Source organism: Odocoileus virginianus, chromosome 2 (genome assembly GCF_023699985.2).
Source record: "Odocoileus virginianus isolate 20LAN1187 ecotype Illinois chromosome 2, Ovbor_1.2, whole genome shotgun sequence".
Taxonomy (NCBI): Eukaryota; Metazoa; Chordata; class Mammalia; order Artiodactyla; family Cervidae; genus Odocoileus; species Odocoileus virginianus.
The window spans coordinates 35,945,694-35,967,935 of record NC_069675.1 but is presented as its reverse complement, the minus strand read 5'-3'; the positions used below and the strand labels follow the sequence as shown (position 1 = coordinate 35,967,935).

Genomic DNA, 22,242 nt, shown 5'->3' with positions numbered 1-22,242 from the left:
TACTCTGCACATAAGCTAAATAAGCAGGGAGATAATATACAGCCTAATATACAGATGTACTCCTTTTCCAATTTTGAACCAGTTCTTTGCTCCATGTATGTATGGAAGTGAAAGTCCCTCTGCCATGTCTGACTCTTTGCAACCACATGGACTATACAGTCCATGAAATTCTCCAGGCTAGAATACTGGAGTGGGTAGCCTTTCCCTCCTTCAGGGGATCTTCCCAACTGTGTATGTCTATATACACACATATGTATATACCTATGTATCCTTATGTAAACTAGACTATATGTTCCTTGATGTTAGGAATTGTGTTTTACTTTTTATCACCAAACCCCAAATGCTCAATAGATTTTAGTTGAAGAAATGAATGTTTAAAGATAGTAACCACCTGGTTTCTGTTTCTACTTACAATAAAATGACATTTATATTTCAATGTTTAGGTATTAGGAAGAGTGGGATACATACTAGAATGAGTTTTTTATAACCCAGGTAATTTTGTAAACTCTTCTTTGTAGTTCTTTTTTCTTATGCAGACAGATTTATGTGTCTAAGATGGTTTAGGAATTTCTTTGCTTGGATTTGTGGTGCTTAGACCAATTGATTTTCTGCTGGATCAAAAATAGTTTTTTTTGCCAGATCAAAATACATTTCACCAGAGAAACGATGCTTATTGAACTAGGGAGGAAATGCAGTACTAATGCAGAGGACCTTCTTGGACCTTATGACTTTCACTTGCATGTTGTATCATTTCTCTTTGAAATTTTAATTTTAGGTCCAACACTAATTGACAGTGCATTGCCAGTGTTGATCTTATACTATTTATATATCTATTCTTATTATGATAAATTTAGATGTAAGATGTTAACCAGAACCATGAACTGCATTACATAAAATGATACATTTCAGAAGATCTAAAATGCCAGCAAAATGGTAGGGACAATGACATAGCTAGTTGTTAATTTTTCCCTGAAGAGTGCCAAAATGATGTTACAGTCTTTTTTTATTTTTTTTATTTTTTATTTATTTTTTTACAGTCTTTTTTTAATACAATGGTTGAATGTAATTCATTGGTGCTCTTGAACACAAGCAAGTCATTCTCATAGGCAAAAAAGCTGTGATGCCCAACTTCTTGAAACAGATCTGTCAGGAACCTACCTCTCATCTTTCTCCCATGGTTATTGAACTTACTGTCTAGTTTACCTCCTGCAGTATGTAGATAAGAGTACACCAATCCAACACTTTTAACTCTCTCAAGGAGCATACGTGATGCAGGGACAATTAACCTGTTCCATATATGTATACCAGATTAGGTGTCAATTCAACACTCTCCAATAAGGTATAGGTAAAGCAAAGCGTTACTTGCTGTCATGTCCAACTCTTTGTGAGCCCATGGACTGTAGCCCACCAGGCTCCTCTGTCCATGGGATTCTCCAGGCAAAAATACTGGAGTGAGTTGCCATTCCCTTCTCCAAGGAATCTTACTGACCCAGGGACCAAATCCAGGTCTCCTGCAATGCAGGCAGATTTTTACCATTTGAGCCACCAAGGAAGCCCCGATAAGGCATACTATTACAGAAATGGACTGGGCTATTTCCCTAAGTAGTGATTCTCCCTCTACTGAAAATGTTCATGCACATTTGTGTCTGATATGTTCAGTGCCATGGTTCAGTCTTGACCAGTGCTTCGTGCACAGTAAACACTATATATGTATATGTAGTGTGTGTATGCATATATATGTGTGTGTGTGTGTGAATGAATGAATGAACACATAATGGAGGCACAAAATGGCTGATGTTTAAGTTAGCTTTTGCTGTGTAATGAACCATGCCAAAAGGTGGCAGTTTAAAACAGTGATTCATTATTTTTCATGATTCTGTTGGCTGAACAGTCTGAGATGGTCTCATATTTCTGGGACATGAGCTCTTTGGCTGGGACAATTAAAGTCTTTCTCTCCAGGTCTCTCAGCATTCTGAGAGAGTGAGAGTGGGAGCTGTAATACCTCTGCTGGTTAGGCTTGGGAACTCATTTCCAGTGTATTTTATTGGACAAAAAAGTCACAAGCCCAGATCCAGAGATGAGGAAATCGACCCGACCTCTTGATGAATGTTGTTGTTGCAGATTTTGTAGCCATTTTTAATCTACCATAGATGGCCAAGTTTAAAATACCATTTGTATGGAATTCTTGTAATGGGAGAAAGATTGGTCAAGCTGATCTCCCAGAGTCCCTCCAACTCTGAGATTCCACCAGCCTGAATGGATCTCTTATGTTCTAATAGAGAACAGTTACTAACCCATTGTAATCGGAAACTTCAATCTCCTACATCTGGTAAGATAATTTCAAAGATAATTCATTGAATAATTATTACTATGATCTAGAATTTATAGTTTTCTTTTGCTGCTGCTGCTAAGTCACTTCAGTCGTGTCCAACTCTGTGCGACCCCATAGATGGCAGCCCACCAGGCTCCCCCGTCCCTGGGATTCTCCAGGCAAGAACACTGGAGTGGGTTGCCATTTCCTTCTCCAATGCATGAAAGTGAAAAGTGAAAGTGAAGTCGCTCAGTCATGTCTGACTCTTAGCGACCCCATGGACTGCAGCCTACCAGGCTCCTCAGTCCATGGGATTTTCCAGGCAAGAGTACTGGAGTGGGGTGCCATCGCCTTCTCCGATAGTCTTCCTTTAGCCATTTCAAATACCTACCAGAATGCTCTTGTTAATGAGAGTGGTATTTACAACTAATAGGCACTAACTCTACTTTGAATTCTGGTGTTTACTAGCAACATTCTCCTTTTCTTATGCTCTGTTGACCATTCTATGAAAACTGGATAAATCCTTTATTTTTTTTCATCCATCAAATATTTAATGTTTTAGAAGTCACTGAGATAATATAAAATTCTTATTTTTCTTCTGCATCAGAAGTGATGCAGAAGATCAGAGTGCTTATATTATTGCCTTGATATTTAATGTTATTAACTATTAAAGTTGTAGATCTACCACTTTTCTGTAATGATTCTTTTACGGCAATTTTAATAAACTACAGATATTCCTTTGTGATTATTTTAGTAATAGCAGATACACAGATATATGAATGCAGAAATATCACATAGATAACTTATAATTAATAAATAAAAACCCTGTGGAACTTTCCATTAAGGTGTTTCAGAACAATCACAGTAGGGAAAAATAGTATTGTGGAGACTGAACTGATGGCTAAATTGTGATTTAATAGAAAACTTCACACCAAAGAATTGTGCCAGTGTATTTTTGTATGTGTATGTACTTAGCTGAAAAATCATGTATGTTTTTGACAATTTTTGACAAATATTTGACAAATACTTAAAATATGTTTAGTTATTATTGAGGAATCTGTTTTAAAATTTTTAGTCCGGCATTAAATCTCCTGTCCCCAAATTCTACACTAATATCTCTCTCTTCCTACTCTTCCCAATTCTTCTAAAAACAAACAAACTCCAATCAACTCACAACAGGTTTCTAAAAATAAAGCTAAAGTTCATCTCTGTGGGACTATTAAGTTAGGTCTTCAATGTACTGTTGATAACTAACCTGATCAGGTAACAACGCCAGGAAATCTTGTTCTACCTTTGCTTTTTTTAAAAATTAAACTTTCTTTGTTTCCCATTTACAGAAAAGAGAGTTATTATACACTCCCATGTCTACCTCCCAACCAGTTTCTCCTATAACTAACATCTTGCATTGGTGTGGTAGGCTTGTTACATCTGATGAACCAATATTGGTTATATTACTCACTGAAGCCCACAGTTTACATTAGGATTCCCTCTTTGAACAGTTCTGAGTTTTGTCAAATGTATGCCATGTATCCATCATGACAGTGTCATACACAATAGTTTCACTACCCTAAAAATCTGTGTTCCCCCTGTGTGTCCCTCCTCCCTCCCCCCAGTCCTCACTTTTCCTTTTTAATTACCCCAATTGAGGGTGGTATAGTTGAAGCTAAGAATTTGCTCAAGTAATCCATGATTCTCCATGGCAATCAAGATTTCTTAATCATCAATTTAGACTAGCACTGTCAAACAGAAATAAAATATAAGCCACATATATGTTTAAAAATTTCTAGATGCAGTATTAAAAAGAACAAGTAAAATTAATATATTACACTTATCCCAATATATCCAAAATATTATCAATTCCAATATAACCACTATAAAAATTGAGGTACTTAATTTTTTTGGTACTCTCAAAATATAGTATGCATTTCAAACTTACACATCTCATTTCAAACGACTCCTATTTCAAGTGCTCAGTAGCCAGGAGCAGCCAGTGACTAAGGACTTGAATAGTGCAGTTTTAGGCTGAGAGCAACTGGAAAGCAAGCTATCCTCCTCTCTCCAGGGTCTCTAGATTTGACAGGAAGGGGATACTTTTGGAAGGTATTCAATACATCAGAAAGACAAAAAGGGCTCTCTAAACCTCTGGGTGCTGATACTTAAATGTTCTATAATCACTTTCTTTAAACTCTCCAGTTCTGGAAAAAGTGGAATGGGAATTATACTCATTTTGGCATATCGAAGAAATGAGTATGTATGTATCCTGACTCCCAGAAAGCCTGAATCATCCAGAATGTTGACTCATGAGCCTAAGGTGACTGAAATGCAATGTGAATCAAATTTGCCTTCCAAGGCATCCTTCTCTTTCCACTTTCCTCTCTCCCCTCCCTCTTTTGGGTGACTCATCCTTCTACCAATTAAGTCCAGCAGCGGGCAGATCCCAAAGCCCTCTTTGAAGAAGTACAGACTTTCATCAAATGGTCTGTTCCAGTCAGTCCTATATCGTCTAGCCCAGTTGTTTTGCCTACCTCATCCAGGGTCTGCAGTTAAGACTGGGAGTGACTTTAAAACTGTAAAAAATATTTTTTCTTTTAAGGTGGTGATGATAGTACCATCACCACCTTAAGGTGATAAGGTGTTTTGGGAATTTACGTTTGAAAGAAAACAATTTTTTATTTCGAAATCTAAAATTTAACGTTTGCTTCAATCCTTAAGGCCTACTCCACAGTACCGTTATTCAGAACCTTTCTGCGCTCTGGGTTTTTTCCTTTCCTGGGAGGAAAGTTTCCACTCCCAGTCTCCAAGATAACGCCCTTCCGGTGGCGTGCCAGGAACGTCTCCGACCCCTCAGGGCTGGGAGGGAGGGGTTCGTTTCCCCACTGCAGTAAACACAAATACTCCAGCTTGCCAAGGCCAAGACCAAGACCCCAGCCGGACCCGCAACTACCCTAAGCAGTCGGTGGGGTTCCCAGCTCCAAACCCCGCCCATCGAACCCACCCTGGCCGGTAAGAGAGAGGAAGTGCAGTGAGACCCACCCACTTTCGCCTTTTTCCTTTTCTGTTGGGCCGGCTGGTTGCCCGTCAACTCTATTTCTTCGCCGATTGGCTCGCTCCTCCCGCGTTAGTGCCTGCCTCTCCCTGGCTGGGAGGGTGAAGTCACGCCAAACTGGGCGGAGCGTCGGCTGGCCTCTCTCCTTCCCTCATCTGGGCGGCGGCGGCGGCAACTGGGGACGGGGCGGGTGGCGCATCACGGGCGCGGAGGCTGGAGGAGCAGTCTCATTGTTCCGGGAGCTGTCGCCACTGCAGGTCCCTCGGCTCGTAGGGCCCTGCCCCTCTCAGTCTTCCCCACCCCCCACAACCGCCCGCGGCTCTGAGAAGAAGCTTCTCCCGCGGACGCAGCAGCTGCAGCATCACCTCCGACCTGCCAGCCATGGAAGACATGGACCAGTCGCCTCTGGTCTCCTCGTCCTCGGACAGCCCGCCTCGGCCTCAGCCCGCGTTCAAGTACCAGTTCGTGAAGGAGCCCGAGGAAGAAGAGGAAGAGGAGGAGGAGGAGGAGGACGAGGACGAGGACGAGGACCTGGAGGAGCTGGAGGTGCTAGAGAGGAAGCCCGCCGCCGCGCTGTCGGCGGCCCCGGTGGCCGCCGCCGCCGCCACCACCCCGGCTAGTGCGCCCCTGCTGGACTTCGGCAATGATTTCGTGCCCCCGGCGCCCCGGGGGCCCCTGCCGGCCGCGCCCCTCGCCGCTCCGGAGCGGCAGCCGTCTTGGGACCCGAGCCCCGTGTCGTCGGCGGTGCCCGCGCCCTCCCCACCCTCCATTACAGCAGACTCGCCCTCCAAGCTCTCTGAGGACGAGGAGCCTCCGGCCCGGCCTCCCCCTCCTCCACCGGCCGACGTGAGCCCTCAGGCCGAGCCCGCGTGGACCCCGGCTGCCCCAGCCCCCGCCGCGCCCCCCTCCACGCCGGCCGCGCCCAAACGCAGGGGCTCCTCTGGCTCAGTGGGTGAGTGCCGCGCCCTCCGCCTCGCGCCGCCCCTCGCGCCCCTCCCTCTTTTGTGCGCAGCCCTTAAAGCCTGGACCCTGCCCTTCTGTCCACCCGGAGGGGGCTTTGTCTGCAGATCTTTGGGCGAAGGCGCCCCCGCTGGTGGGAGCCGCGGGGAGCAGGGTGGGGCGGCAGAGGAAGCCCGGGCTTACTCTTTATTGTCCGTCTGGGTATCGGGGAGCACGTGCACCCCGACCGCTCCCGGGTTGTTCTGTCTGCTCGCCATTCCACCGGGTCGAGGAAGTTAGGAACCCACCCCTGGCAGGAGCTGGGTCTGTAATGAGGGAACTAGGGGTGTGGATTCATCGGGCTGCCTTGGTTCCGGGGTGAGGATGGAAGGCCTTGGCGCCCTAATCTTTTGTCTGCCCGACTAGGTTGCTCCTGGGGAAAAGACGCAGTTTCTTTCTGGTCTTTGCCTGCATTCAGCCCTGGCCCCTCTCCTCACCCATTCCTTGGCTTGGGTGGCCCCATGCTCTTCATCTCCCCCGCCCCAGCCCCGCGCTCGTGGGGAGCCGGTCCAGTGGAAAACGTCCACATTGACCTGACTGCAGTGAAGGGAGAGCGCCTCCAGTGGTGTGACGCGTGGAGAATTGGGGAGCGGAGTTTTGGCGAGGTCCTGCCACCGCCCAGTTTACCCGGGTTGTGATGTGGCTATTTACCACCAGCTTAACGGAGCCGGGGAAATGGGACCTGGGCACCATGTTCCAAGGGGGCGCAGTTCTGCCGGGAGCTCTGCCGCAGAAGGAGGGGAATAGCTGTCAGGATGCACAGGTTTAGCCTCTTAATGCATTGTAACTGAATCGTAGAGATAAAAGGAAAAGGCAAAATGGTTGACATTCCCAAAGAAGGGGAAACCTGTGGATTCCCTGGCGGGAAGAGGACAGTTGAACTTGTGGTAGATTTACCATGGGACTTCATGAAATGTTTTGAGACAGACGTTTTCATCCGTTGGTTACAAATACTGTTTCGTAGAAGTAATATATTTTAGGGCTGCAGAGACAGATTTGCATTGTCCGTAAGTAGTTTTCAAATCTTTTCATTTACCAGCACCTGATTGTTTGTTATTACTATTATTAGGAAAAATTGTTTTATTATCCTTTTAATTTTGGGAAATTGTTTATTCTGGAAGAGAAAAAAGTTTGTTAGAGGTTGAGAATTCATCCTATTAGACACGTTAATTAACTTATTAACAAGTAGCTTGTTAATTTGGGGACAGAAAGCGTCCCACTAGTAGTAGGACCTTTATGTGTAAAAAGGCAGAGATCAAGAATCAGATAGTGTAACAGCCTGTTGAGAAATTGTCATAGCCTTGTAGGATTTTAGAAACGATTGTTTTTCTAGAAAAAGATACTCAGTGGGAGATCATGGAAGAATTTTTTTTCCTTCAGTTTACTCTTGCTCCACAAGGAAGAAAATAAGTCAATAGTGATATTGACATTCCCCAGAGCATTACTCAAAACATTAATCACTACACTACAGATAATTAGAATGTGAGAAGTAACTCAAGTTTTCCTTTTTATCAGTAAAAACACATTTTCAAGAAACTAAAGTGAGGTGGAAAAATATCAAGTAATAAGACATTTACAAACGATACATTTAATGATTAAGAAAAGCAAACTAATTTTTCATATTGTATTCCTATGTGGAAACAAAAGAGTTCTGTTCTTTGAACCTTGGAGAGTCAGGAGGTGACAGCATTCTTTCTGTATTTTGACTTTTGGAATACTAACTTTGGAAGACAAAGGATAGAGAATATTGCGTCACTTAGCGATTCTATCTTTATATGGTTTCCTAATTCTGTATTGATGTTGCTTATCTAGAAACTTTAGTTCTTTTAGGACATAAAGGAACATTGTGATTATGGTCACAGATAGTTAAACCATGTCACTGAGTCTGGCTTTCTTAACAGTTCTTTCCTGCACCTGGTTATTGATTACCTATAAAGAGGCACTATTCTATGCTAGGAAGATAGAGCAGTCAGCAAGACAGATGTGTTCCCCATGAGGGGAGTACAGATGATAAACACCTGATTAAGGAACTGAGAGTAGTGTTAAGTGTTATGAGCAGCATAGGAAGGATGATGTGGAAAATGATTGAGATGTGTGGGAATCTTTTTAGATAGGGTGGCACTGAGAAAGGCATTTCTGAGGAGGTGAGATTTAAGCTGCAGATATAAAAAAAATTTCCAAGAAGCTTCTGGGAGGCAAAGGCCCTGAGGCAGTAATGTATGTGTGAGAAGACTAGTGAGAAAGCTAAGGAGAAAGTGGTGGGTGTTAAGGTGAGGGTGGGGTGGTAGACTACACTTAGGTTATTTGAGGTCTCTAATAGGCCATGGTAAAAAATTTTGCCTTTTGAAAGATTGTTTATTTTAGAAATGTGCTCCTTAATTATATTGGGGTTTTGGAGCAGAAATACACTTTTGAAGATTGAGAGAAACTAAAAGGATGGCTGTGAGTAAAGACAGAGGTGAGAAATGTGCAGAGCATAGTTAGAAACAGATCGGTCTGACTGGAGGACGGTTTATGTTGCTGCATATGGTAGATCCCGGCCTCTTGTGTATTTCATATTGTTGTTTAACCTCTTCTTGAGTAAATGCTGATTGCCCTTATTTGAGAAATTGTAATTTTGCTGTTTGCTGTTGTGTCAGTACTTGGAGCATCCCCAATTGCAGTGCAGTAACTGAAAGTGCGACTGAAGTTTCTCCCCTGCTGACTTTTTCATGGAGAAACATTGGCTTCAGGTTAAAATGATGGTTGTTTAGCCTAGGCTTTGAGAATATGCAAGGGAAACTGGATGGAAGTTTGAATTGAGAAATGCAAACCGTTCGTTAAGGATGGCGTTGAGCTGGTCTCTGGACATGTTCTTTAATCCAGTAAAATGTGTGGTAGATCTGGATTCTGAAGGGTGTCGAATGCCAAATTAAGGATTTAGGGTTTTATCATCTTGCTTTTATTCCTGTTCTGCCATCCACAGTTGCCCTTGCACTTGGCAGTTTAAATTACGAGGCAAAAAATGTTTTTGTTGTTGTTTCCAAAATATGTTATTTCATTATTTATCATCCTTTTCCTAAATTATTGCTTTCAGCATTGGGAAGCCATCAAAAATGATTGAACTGAGGCATGGAATAATGAAAGCAGTGTTAGGAAAGTGAATTGGTGGAAATTTTCAAGATAGGTTGGAAAGAAAAATGGAAACTATTTAGAAATCTTTAGCAGCAGTTCTGAGAGAGGTGAGTAGAGCCTGAACTAGTTCATTCAGTGGAAATGGAATATAGGGAGGAATATAAGAAACTCTAGGAAGGATGAGTTTTTGGCTCTGAATCTCTGTTTTTTTAGTTACGTTAAGAAGAAGTTTTATGAAAGAGAACTGAGAGGACTTGGAGGCCATGGATACAAAGAATAGAATGTTGGTGGTTTTTAGATCAATTTCAGAGACTATCCAAAGTTGTTGAAATGGAAATTTGTATAGAATTGGATATTGCTCATAAATATAGTATAATATTGCTCATTATATGGCTTAAGGATTAAAAATTATTAGTCATGTTTACAGTCATTTATTATTATAGAAGCATAGAAGCACATGATAGAAGTGTTAAAAGATTCTGAGTGACATATAGTTTATATAGTTTAAATATGAGTCTTTACCCAGCAATCCCACTGCTGGGCATACACACAGAGGAAACCAGAATTGAAAGAGACATGTACCCCAATGTTCATCGCAGCACTGTTTATAATAGCCAGGACATGAAGCAACCTAGATGCCCATCAGCAGATGAATGGATAAAAAAGCTGTGGTACATATACACAATGGAATATTACTCAGCCATTAAAAAGAATCAGTTCTAAGTTCAAAGAATTTGAATCAGTTCTAATGAGGTGGATGAAACTGGAGCCTATTGTACAGAGTGAAGTAAGTCAGAAAGAAAAACACCAATACAGTATACTAATGCATATATATGGAATCTAGAAAGATGGTAACAATAATCCTATATGTGAGACAGCAAAAGAGACACAGATGTATTGAAGCATGTAAATTATCATATGTGAAACGAATCGCCAGTCCAGGTTCGATGCATGAGACAGGGTGCTTGGGGCTGGTGCTCGGGGATGACCCAGAGGGATGGGATGGGGAGGGAGGTGGGAGGGTTGTTCAAGATGGGGAACAGATGTACATCCATGGTAGATTCAAGTCAATGTATGGCAAAACCAATACAATATTGTAAAGTAAAACAAATAAATAAATTTTTTAAAAAAGAAAAGTATTTGTCTTTAACATAAAGTTCAAGTAAACAGTGATGTGACATTCCCAGGAAGTAGTTGTCACCAAAGAAAGAGATGTTATGCCAAAATCCATTTCCCACCCTCCCTTCTTCATTTTTATCTAGAAAATGTTAACAAGGAATGGAACTGATGAATATAGAGGTTCTGAATAATTTTCTTGTTAACCATTTTTAATTTTCTGACTAGGAATGAAAGTTGGGAACAGGTGGTGTGCTGCTTCCTGTTGTTGTTTAGTTGCTAAGTCATTTCCAACTTATGGATAAAGTGAATTGCTTTTCAGATTGGTTCCTAGGAAGCTCAGTGTCAAGTTTATAGTTCTTATTAGTAACTAACAAGCTTCCTCAAGTCCTTTTTAAAATGAAGTGATGTAGTTATGTTGAACCTTTAATAAATATCTAATTATGTGAAATAACATTTAGAAACATGTTATCTTAACACTCTATTTCTGTAAACTTGGAAGATTACTATGTTATCTGTGAGTGCTTGCTTCCCAGGTGGTGGTAGTGGTGAAGGACCGCCTGCTATTGCAGGAGACGTAAGAGACTCAAGTTTGATCCCTGGGTTGGAAAGATCCCCTGGAGGAGGGCATGACAACCCACTCCATTATTCTCGTCTGGAGAATCCCATGGACAGAGGAGCCTGGCAGGCTACAATAGGGTGGCAAAGAGGTCCGACGTGACTGAAGTGACTTAGCACGCACACACCTATTGTCTAGTAATTGGCTCTGTATTATGTGTAGTTATTTCATAGTATACTTAAAAACAGATTATTTGAAACACTGCTGTTGCAAAGCCCTAATTTAAATGGCACATTTTAAAGGTCCTTTGCTAGCCCAGGATAAAAGTACCAACCAAATGGATGATATTTCTTCATTTTTTCTCTGGGACCTCAAAGTAGAAGCAAATGTTGGTAGATACACTGTTCTTATAGTGTATTTGAGAATTTTTATTCCTGTTTCTAAATATAGACCGTAGAAGGTTCCTCCGGGGCTGACAGCCCCAGGGATGGGAACTTTAAGAGCAGAACCATAATTCATCACCAGTGTTTTAAGTGGGTGAATGTGACCTTTGTGGCTAGCAAATGTAGGACATAGGCATGCACTGTGGGAGGACCCAGCTCTACTGATGCTAGAGTTTTCTCAGACTGAAGGCCTCATCCTTTCAGCTCTAAAGGAGGAATTGATAATTTCACGTTTAAACTCATGGTTTTTTGTTTCTTGGAATGGTGATTTTTAATTTTTAAATCACTTTACTCATGCATTCCCATAACATTCTATTCCTACCTCAGCATACTATATATGTGAGAATGGTCTGCTCACTCATTTCTGTTCCCCAGACTATATGCTCCTTGAGGAAAGGGGCTGTGTTACCTGTTTACCTTGAGGGAAAGGACTACATGCATTATCTCTCCATTGCTGAGCACAGTCCCTTAGATGTGGCACAGGCAGTCAGGTGTTTGTTGAACTGATGTTACAGGTGAATCCCGATCTGTATTTTGTTTGGCTCTAGAAGTACTGAAATATTTTCTCTCAAATAAAAGTCCCAAGTCTTGGTACTTTCCTGGTTGTCCAGTGGTTAAGACTGTGCTTCCATTGCAGGGGGCACATGTTCAGTCCCTCGTCAGGGAAGTTCCACATTGTGATGTGGCCAGAAAGAAAAAAAAAAAAAATCCCAAGTCTTATGAATTAAAGCATTAATTTATTTAAAAATGCAAGGTATATGGATGTACTCTTTTATTTAACCAGTCTCTTATTGATAATTAGGTTGTTTTTCAGCTTTTTCTGTTATAAGTAACATTGTCGTGAACACCTTTATATATACTTCTTTGCAAATACATGCTGTTATGTGTTACAGAATAAATTCACGTAAGTGGAATTACTGATTCAAAGGGGCTAAGCATTGAAAATGTTGGTAGATAATGCCAAACGCTAGTATAGTAGGTGTTACTCCTACTCCTGTAGTAGGAGCTGTAGCTGCTAAAGATTGGATTATCTTTTCAGCAGTCTCTGAATCCTTATGTGGCTCTCTGAAAATTACTTCTTTAATGACTTGTTCTTATTACGATAGATGAAGGCGGCTTATAAAGTTTTGTTCAAACAGATTTGGCAGTAGGTTGGTCATATTGGTGGTCTCTTGTGAGTTCAGTACTAAGGAAAGTTAGCATAGTCCTTTTAAAAACCAGGTTTAGGGCTGAGTGTGGAGACTGAAAGATGAGTAGAGACTGTAGTTATGAGAGGTACATGTGGCAGATAAGGAAAGAATACAAGCCCCTTCCTGTGAAGTATTTTCTGCTGTCTTAAAACCAGAGGACTCCTGTGGTTTTACTGTAGGAACAATCATGTATTTACAAACCTGTCAGCTGCTTTTGTGAAAAGAGAGAAAAAAACTCATTTTTTTTCCCTCCAAAACTTTATAGATTGACTTATAAACTTCATTTTTGAAAGGCACCATTATTAAATTTATTTATCTTAGTATACTGACAGCCCTAGGTGAAGTTGACCTAAAGCATTAACGATTTTTAAAAAATCTACTAGAGTCTTTGGTCTCAGAGGGAATTTACTTGTTTAAAATTCTGTTCATCTTTGTTCTAAGGGAGTTATTAAGTACATTTAAACCTATCATGTAAGTCCCTTTCACAAATAGTCTTTAGAACTTCTCAGTCTCAACTAATTAACATCATTATTAAATTTGAGAGTTTTATTCTTCTACCAAGTTCTGAATTCAGTTAGCTGATATTTTGCTAACAGTTTTGCATGCCTTGTGTAAGGAATATTTTTCTCTATTTTAAAAAAAAATAGCTTTGCTTCTTTTTTTCTCATTGTGTGTTTGTTTTTTTGACTGATTAGTTGATTTGGCTGAGCTGGGTCTTTGTTGCAACATGTAGGATCTGTAGTTGCAGCCTGTAGAATCTGGTTCCCTGACCAGGGATCAAACCTGTGCTCCTGGGAGTTCATTGGGAGCTTGTAGTCTTAGCCACTGGAACACCAGGGAAGTCCTTATTCTTTGGTATTTTTTATTTTCTTGTAATAATTCTGTCTGGTTTTGGTATTAGTGCATAAATCTATGAAACATCTTGGAAAGTGCTTCCTCTTCCTTAATATGATGAAAAAGTTTGTGTAGCATCCTTCAATGTTTATAGAATTTATTAGTGATGGGGCTTCCTAGATGGATAAGTGGGTAAAGAATCCACTTGCAGTGCAAGAGATCCCTGGGTTGGGAAGATCCCCAGGAGGAGGAAATGGCAACCCACTCCAGTATTCTTGTCTGGAGAATCCCACAGACAGAGAAGCCTGGCAGGCTAAAGTTCATAGGGTGGCAAAGAATCACAACTGAAGCAACTGAGAACACACATACACAGTGAAGCTATCTGGCCTTGGAGTTCTCTGTGTGGAGAAGGTTTTAAATTACAGGTATACTATTTTAATGTGATATAGGGCTATTCAGATTTTCTATTTCAGCTTGTGTCAGTTTTGGAAACGTGTGCTTTGCAAGGAACTTGACTATTTCATCTTTATTAGGGAACATCAAGGAATTTGTCCCCTCAACCTAAGTTGTCTAATTTATTGGCATAGACTTGTTTGTGTAACCTCTTACCTTTTTAAAAGTTATAGAGCTAGTCCCTCTTTTGTTTCCAATATGTATTTTCCTCTCTTTTTCTTAATCATTTTAGGGATTATCAATTCTATTAATCTTTTCAACATACCAACTTTTGGTTTCATTGACTTTTCTCTTTAGTTTGCATGTTCCCTGTACCATTGGTTTCTGCTGTTATTTATTTTCTATTGTTTATTTGGATTTACTTGTTCTTTTTCTAGTTTCCTTTGGTGGAAGCTTTAAACTTGAACCCTTTTTTCTTAAGAGCATTTAGAGCTATAAACTTCTTTCTAAGCATTACTTTAGCTGTATTCTGCAGATTTCCATTATCATTTGATTTAAATTATTCTTTAATTTTCCCTGTGATACATTCTTTGATCCATCAGCTATTTAGAATTGTGTGTTTAATTTCTAGTTTGAGGGGTTTTCCAGAATTTTTCTGTTTTATTGATTCCAGCTTAATTCATGTGGTCAGAGAACATGTACTGCATGATTTCAGTCCTTTTAAATGTATTGAGATTTACTTTGTAGACCAGGAAATGGTTTATCTTGGTGTATGTTCCATGTGTACTTGAGCAGAATGTGTCTTCTGTTATTGGTTGCAGTGCTCTATAATGAAGTCAGTTTATTGGGGTGTTGTCTAAACCATCTCTATCCTTGTTTATAGAATGTGTGTAGTCTATCAGTTAACTGAGAGTTGAGTGTTAAAATTTTAAATAATGTTTGTAGATTTGTCCTTGTTTCTCTTTAGTTTTTGCTTCATGATTTTCCATTACACCTTTCCTGTGTAACCTTTAGTGTTGTTATATATCTATATAGCATATGTCTTTTATTGCTCTTTTATCATTATCAAATGCTCCTGTTTACCGCTGGTAATCTCAAGATAATACTTTTTTTGTTTGAATCTGTTTCGCTTGACATTAATATCGCCATTCTAGATTTTGTAGGATAAGTACTTAGATCGTATATCCTTTCACATCCTTTTACTTTTAACCTTCCTGTGTTTTTAAAGTGTGTCCTGTAAGTGGCATGTAGTAGGGTTTTCATCTAGTCTGAAAACCTCTGCCTTTTAGTTGGAGCAGTTTACTACATTCAGTGTAATTATTAGTATAGCTCATATAAGTCTCTTTTCTCTTAGTTCCATCTGCTTTTGTGTGTGTATGTGTTTCTGTATATTCCTTCCATCCTTAGTGCTTTTATTGTCATTGTCATTTTAATTCTTTCTGTATTGTATTTTTGCCTGGAGAATCCCAGGGATGGGGGAGCCTGATGGGCTCCCGTCTATGGGGTAGCACAGAGTCAGACACGACTGAAGTGACTTAGCAGCAGCAACATATTGTAGTTATATAAGCTTCAAAAATCAGTTATTCTTGAAAGAAATTAAGATATGAGAATACTTTATATTTAGTCATGTATTTATCATTTCTTTAAGGAAATTAGGAAGTGAGACTATTTTGTATCTACTCATATATTTACCATTTCTGCCCTTCTTCATTCCTTTATGAAGATTTGGGTTTCTATATGGTATCTTTTTTATTGTTTGTAATAATTATGATCTATAAAATCACAGAAGGTACTGAATTAGCAGATACTGACTGAATCATTGTTGCTTGGGGAAATACAGGGTTAGGTTCCTGTGAACCTTTAATCGTAGTGTTTTTGTTAATGATAACTTTATTTTAGGTGTGTTTCTATTTAAAGAAACATCATTATATATTGTAGACTCATTAACATTGAACTCATGGCTAAGAGTACAATAACTCATGTTTGAATGAACCTTATCTAAATCATGTGTTTCCTCTGTAAGGTACATCTTAACCTTCTTGCTCTTAAGAACACGAGATAGCACTTTAGCACTATGCTTAGGGTCCACATCAGAATCACCAACAAAGAGCATAGAAATGTAAACAGTGGGGGCACTGAACAGACTGCTAAAAGAATACTTGTTTACTGTATGGGAGCTGAACCAAGATGGCATAGGGTTGCTTGGTTTGACCTCACCTGATAGTGTATTCAGTATGTTGGGGGACTGGAATGTTTGGTTCCTCTGCACTTGGCCAGTTCTTTAAGTACTGACTTCCGGTTTATCAATTTAGTGAGTAGACTGGCAAATTAAGGAATCAGTGGTTCAGAACTGGGAAAGGAGTATGTCAAGGCTGTGTATTGTCACTTGCTTATTCAGCTTTATGTGAAATGCCAGGCTGGATGAATCACAACGTGGAATCAAGATTGCAGGGAGAGATACCAGCAATCTCAGATAGGCAGATGATAACCCCTCAATGGCAGAAAGTGAAGAGAAACTAAAGAGCCTCTTGATGAGGGTGAGAGAGGAGAGTGAAAAAGCTGGCTTAAAAATTCAGTATTCAGAAAGCTAAGATCATGGCATCTGGTCCCATCACTTCATGGCACATAGAAAGGGGAAAAGTGGAAACAATGAAAAATTTTATTTTCTTGGGCTCCAAAATCACTGAGGGTAGTGACTGCAGCTTGCTCCTTGGAAGGAAAGCTATGACAAACCTAGACAGCATATTAAAAAGCAGAGAGACATCACTTTGCCAACAAGGATCCATATAGTCCAAGCTGTGATTTTTCCCAGTAGTCATGTGTGGGTCTGAGAGTTGGACCATAAAGAAGACTGAGTGCCCATGATTTGGTGCTTTCAAATTGTGGTGCTGGAGAAGACTCTTGAGAGTCCTTTGGACTGCAGGGAGATCAGACCAGTCAATCCTAAAGGAAATCAACCCTGAATACTCATTGGAAGGACTGATGCTGAAGCTTCAATACTTTGGCCACCTGATGTGAAAGACTCATTGGAAAAGACCCTGATGCTGGGAAAAGATGGAGCTCAGGAGAAGGGAGTGACAGAGACGAGAGGGTTTGGATAGCATCACTAAATCAGTGGCAGTGAGTTTAAGCAAACTCTGGGAGATAGTGAAGGACAGGGAAGCCTGGCGTGCTCCAGTCCATGGGGTCACAAAGAGTCTGACATGACTTAGTGACTGAACAACAACAAAGGGTTGACTGCACTCAATTCACTAGGTTTTCTTTCTTTTTTTTTTCTTCATCATTTTTTTTTTTTTAAATTTTTATTAGTTGGAGGCTTTCTTCATCATTTTAAAGAATGTTCTATTATCTTTGGGTTACATTGTTTCCAATTGAGAAGTCAGGTCATTCTTAATATTGTTTGCCTGTCCTTTCCCTTTGTTTTTAAGATTTTTCTGTTTTTGGTTTTCAGTAATTTGATCTCCACGGTTATCTCTTTCTGGTTTTGTGTTTATCCTGTTTGTAGTTCATTGAGCTTCGGTGGCTGGTATTTTCTGTCACAATTGTCAAATTTTAGGCCATTATAATCGTAATTTTCCCCCCTATACTATTGTCTTTTGGGGGGACTCCATTTTACATATACTTTAACTGCTTGATTATCTCACCAGTTATTGAGACTGTTCATTTATCCCCCCCAGCTTTTTGTTCTTCATACTGTGCTTCAGTTTGGATAGTTTCTGTTACTCTTTGTTTAAATTTATTGATCTTATCTTCTCCATTGTCCAATCTGCTTTTAAGCTCATCTTAAAAGTGAAGTTTTCTTTAGATTAATGTAATTTTCAGTTATAGCATTTCCATTTGATTCTTTTTCTAGTCTGTGTTTTTCTATCAAGATTCTCTGTTCACTCATTATGTTTGTCTTTTACTGTACATATTTAGGAATTTTTGAAAGCTATTTTAATTTCCAATTAATATTCATTAATCCAACATTTACACTATTTCTTTTTGTTTACATTGGCTGTTTTTCCTTATTCTCATATTTTCTTGCTTCTTTTCTTGTCCAGTAATTATTTTATACTGCTTGTCATGGATATGGTGATAGTTTCATTTTGGCAGGCAGTTGGTTTGCTGAGAAATCACTTTGATCTTTACAAGTCTTGATTTTAAAATTTGTGTAGGTCTAGAGCAGTGACTTACTTTTTCTTTAAGGGCAAAGTAGTAAATATTTTAGGCTTGCAGGTCATCCAGGTTCTATCTAACTACTCTTTGCCCTTATAGTGCAGAAGTAGCCATAGGCAAAACGACACATGAATGGACTTTTTCCAGTACAACTTTGGCCCATGAGCCGTATTTTCTGACTTGACCTAGAGCAGTATCCCTTACTTTAGGGTTACGTAGTCCCACTCTTAATGTGTACCTTTTCTGGAATCTTATTTTTATGCTTGGGATGTTCATGAACTCTCTCCACTCTGACTGGCCAACCCTTTTAGGTCAGGTCTTACAGCACAGTCTGATCTCCAGAATATCCACTTAGTTCACAACTTGATCATAGATTAGTCTGCTGGGTCTTGGTAAGTCTTGTGATGTGTATGTGCAGCATTGTATTCAGCCAAACGTTTAAAGGGAGCATCTGTCTAGATTTCTGGAGCTCCTTTTCTTGGGAGCTTTCCTTTGGGATGTCACCCTGCTCCACAAATTCCAGACAACTCAACAGCTTCCTCTGCTCAGCTAGAGTTGCAGTATCCTTGGGCGGCTCTCCCATGTGCTGTTGACAAAAAGTGCCTTCAGAAAGCCAGGGCACTCGGCTGGTGCACTTCCCTCTTCTTAGGAATTATACTCCGGTGCTGCCTGTGGCCCAGTGTCTCAGGACAGTTGCTTCATATGTTTTGCCCAGTTTTATAGCTGGTTTATGTTGGAAGGGTTAGTGTGATAAAATTACTCTCATAGCTAGAAGCAGAGGTTCTTCTCCATGATTTTAAATTCCAGTTTATTTTCCTTGTTTTATAAATTAGGTATGATTTTACTGACCAGTTGGTTTTGAAATAATTGTGTCAGGGGAAACACTCAGCATAAGAATGTGTGGACGTTGGTGAGATTGTGATGTGTGCTGAGTTGCTTCAGTTGTGTCCGACTCTTTGCGACCCCATGGACTCCCACCAGTCTCCTCTGTCCTTGGGATTCTCCAGGCAAGAATACTGGAGTGGGTTTCCATGCCCTTCTCCAGAGATTGTGATATAGTGTATATGTTTTTCCAGTTTACCAGTAACAAATTCAAAATTGGTAATGCCATTTTTACTTTTTTTGAGAAGTGATTTACTTAAAAAAAGGAAATCTCTCTAGTTAATTTTAATTTTGAAACTGATTATAGTATGGTAGAAGTAATTAGCATTCAAAGTTTGTAGTCCTGAGGCAGTTAATCTAAACTTACATTCTAGTTTTAGGCTTTGGTACGGAAAAGAATCTAGCACTAGGGCCTATGTGAGGAATAGATCATTTGGAAATCTTTCATACTGTCATTATAATTAATAATTAATTTAATTAATAATTCATTAAGAATTAATTATAATTAATTCAGTCATTCTGTTCCTTTTACTGAGGGTAATAAGGAAATTAGTGTATTTCTGATTATAGTTTAAATTTCAAATTTCTAGCTTTGTCATTAAGCTTTGAATAAGTTACTTTGAGTAAGTTACTCTGAGCTTACCAAAATGCAGAGGATTAACAAAAATAAGGTCAGGTTGAGTATATTTTAGAAAGTTAGTGGGGCTGAATATGGTGAATTTGAGCATTACTAGATGTCAGTATTCAGATGCAGTATTACTAGATGTATTACTAGACATTACTGACATCTAGTATTACTAGATGTCAGTATTCAGTATGCAGGAGATGGAAACATGGGTTTGAATAGGAAGAGGTTGGTTTGACTGGCGTAGATAACATGTTGAGATGAGTTTGGACAGTTAAATTGGGGCTTCCCTGCTGGCTCACGTGGTAAAGAATCTGCCTACGAGGCAGGAGACCCAGGTTCAGGAAGATCCTTTGGGGAAGGGAATGGCTCCTCTCCCCAGTATTCTTGCCTGGAGAATTCCATTGACAGAGGAGCCTAGTTGGGGCTGCAGTCTCTGGGGTCGCAAAGAGTCAAACACGACTGAGTGACTAAGACTTTCACTTTTTCAGTGCAGGCCTTAATATGTCTAAGAGTTTTTGGTATAATTCAATGTATAACCAGGAGCTCGTCAATGTTTTTCGAGCAAGAAGATATACTGAATTGTCCTTTTTGATGGCTGTAGGGGGCAGACTTAATTAGATGAATTCTAGATTCCTTTTGCCTATTTAGTGAAAACTTGTTTTTGTTTTTTCAGTATGCCATTATGTTTTTACTTAGTTTGGATATAATTAAGTCCCTGATATTCATTATTTCTCTGGCTGTCTGTTCAAATAGTACAAATGAGATTGATGACTAAGGTTTTGGTTTTTTTGTTTGTTTTTTGTTTCTCATTTTTTAAATCTGTCATTCTTTTATTTTTGACTCACTTCTTTTTAATTTATTTTTTAATTGGTGGAAAATTGTTTTACAATGTTATGTTGGTTTCTGCCATACAACAATTCAAATCAGCCACAATTATATGTGTATTTTCTCCCTATTTAACCTCCCGTCCCTCCCCTCATCCCACCTCTCTAGTTCATCACAGCACCAAGCTGGGTTCCTTGTGTTACACAGCAACTTCTCACCAGTAGTTTTACACTTGATAGTGTATATATGTTGATGCTACTTTCTCCATTCGTCCCATTCTCTTCTTCCACCTCTTTGTCCACAAATCCGTTTTTTGCATCTGTGTCTCCATTTCTTCCCTGCAGGTAGGTTCATGAATACCATTTTTCTAGTTTCCATATATATGTGTTAATATATGATATTTGTTATTCTCTTTCTGCGGAGAAGGCAATGGCACCCCACTCCAGTACTCTTGCCTGGAAAATCCCATGGACGGAGGAGCCTGGTAGGCTGCAGTCCATGGGGTCGCGAAGAGTCGGACACAACAGAAGGACTTCGCTTTCACTTTTCACTTTCATGCATTAAAGAAGGAAATGGCAATCCAGTCCAGTGTTCTTGCTTGGAGAATCCCAGGGACGGGGGAGCCTGGTGGGCTGCTGTCTGTGGGGTCACACAGAGTCAGATATGACTGAAGTGACTTAGCAGCTGCAGCAGCATTCTCTTTCTGACTTACTTCCCTCTGTAAATAGGCTGTAGCTTCATCCAGCTCACTGAAAGTTCTTTTTAATGGCTGAGTAATATTCCATTGTATACATATACTCCATCTGCTTTATCCATTTGTCTGTCAATGGGCATCTAGGTTGCTTCCATGTCCTGGCTATTGTAGATAGTGCTGCAATGAACATTAGGGTACATGTGTCTTTTAGAATTGTGGTTTTCTCAGAGTATATGCCCAAGAGTGGGATTATTGGGCCATATGATAGATTTATTCCTAGTTTTTAAGGAATCTCCCTACTGTTCTCCATAATAGCTGTATCATTTTACATTCCCACCAACAGTACAGGAGGGTTCTCTTTTCTCCACATCCCCTCCAGCATTTATTGTTTGTAGATTTTTTTTTGATGATGGGCATTCTGAGTGGTGTGAGGTGATACCTAATTATAGTTTTGATATGCATTTTCCCAATAATGAATGATGTTGAGCATCTTTTCATGTGTTTATTGGCCATCTGTATATCTTCTATGGAGAAATGTCTGTTTAGGTCTTCTGCCCATTTTTTGATTGGGCTGTTTTTATTTTTCTTATATTAAGCTTTTATATTCTGAATTTTGGAGATTAATCCTTTGTCATTTGCTTCAGTTGCACTTATTTTCTCCCATTTTGAGAGTTGTCTTTTAATCTTGTTTATTGTTTCCTTTGCTGTGCAGAAGCATATAAGTTTAATTAGGTCACACTTGTTTATTTTTATTTCCATTACTGTAGGAGGTGGGTCATAGTGGATCTTGCTGTGATTTATGTCAGGGAATGTATTGCCTATGTTTTCCTCTTAAGAGCTTTATAGTTTCTGGCCTAACATTTAAGTCTTTAATCCATTTTGAGTGTTTTATTTTTGTGTGTGTATGGTGTTAGGAACTGTTCTAGTTTCATTCTTCTACAGGTTGTTGTACAGTTTTCCCAGCACTACTTATTAAAGAGCTGTCTTTTCTCCATTTTATATTCGTGCCTCTTTTTGTCAAAGATAAGGTGCCCATAGGCACGTGGGTTT

General features: G+C 39.8%; 1 protein-coding gene across 2 annotated transcripts in view; it reads left to right on the top strand.

Annotated features, from left to right (window-relative positions):
• Positions 1 to 5,507: 5,507 nt before the first annotated feature.
• The window catches only part of RTN4 (reticulon 4), a 69,593-nt gene continuing 52,858 nt past the window's right edge, over positions 5,508 to 22,242 (top strand). Inside the window, exon 1 of one of the 2 annotated variants that reach the window (XM_020915098.2) lies at positions 5,508 to 6,309. In XM_020915098.2, coding sequence (XP_020770757.2) covers positions 5,739 to 6,309 — 571 coding nt within the window. In that variant the 5' untranslated portion in view covers positions 5,508 to 5,738. The remainder of the gene's footprint in view (positions 6,310 to 22,242) is intronic. The other variant, XM_020915099.2, reaches the window with a different exon arrangement.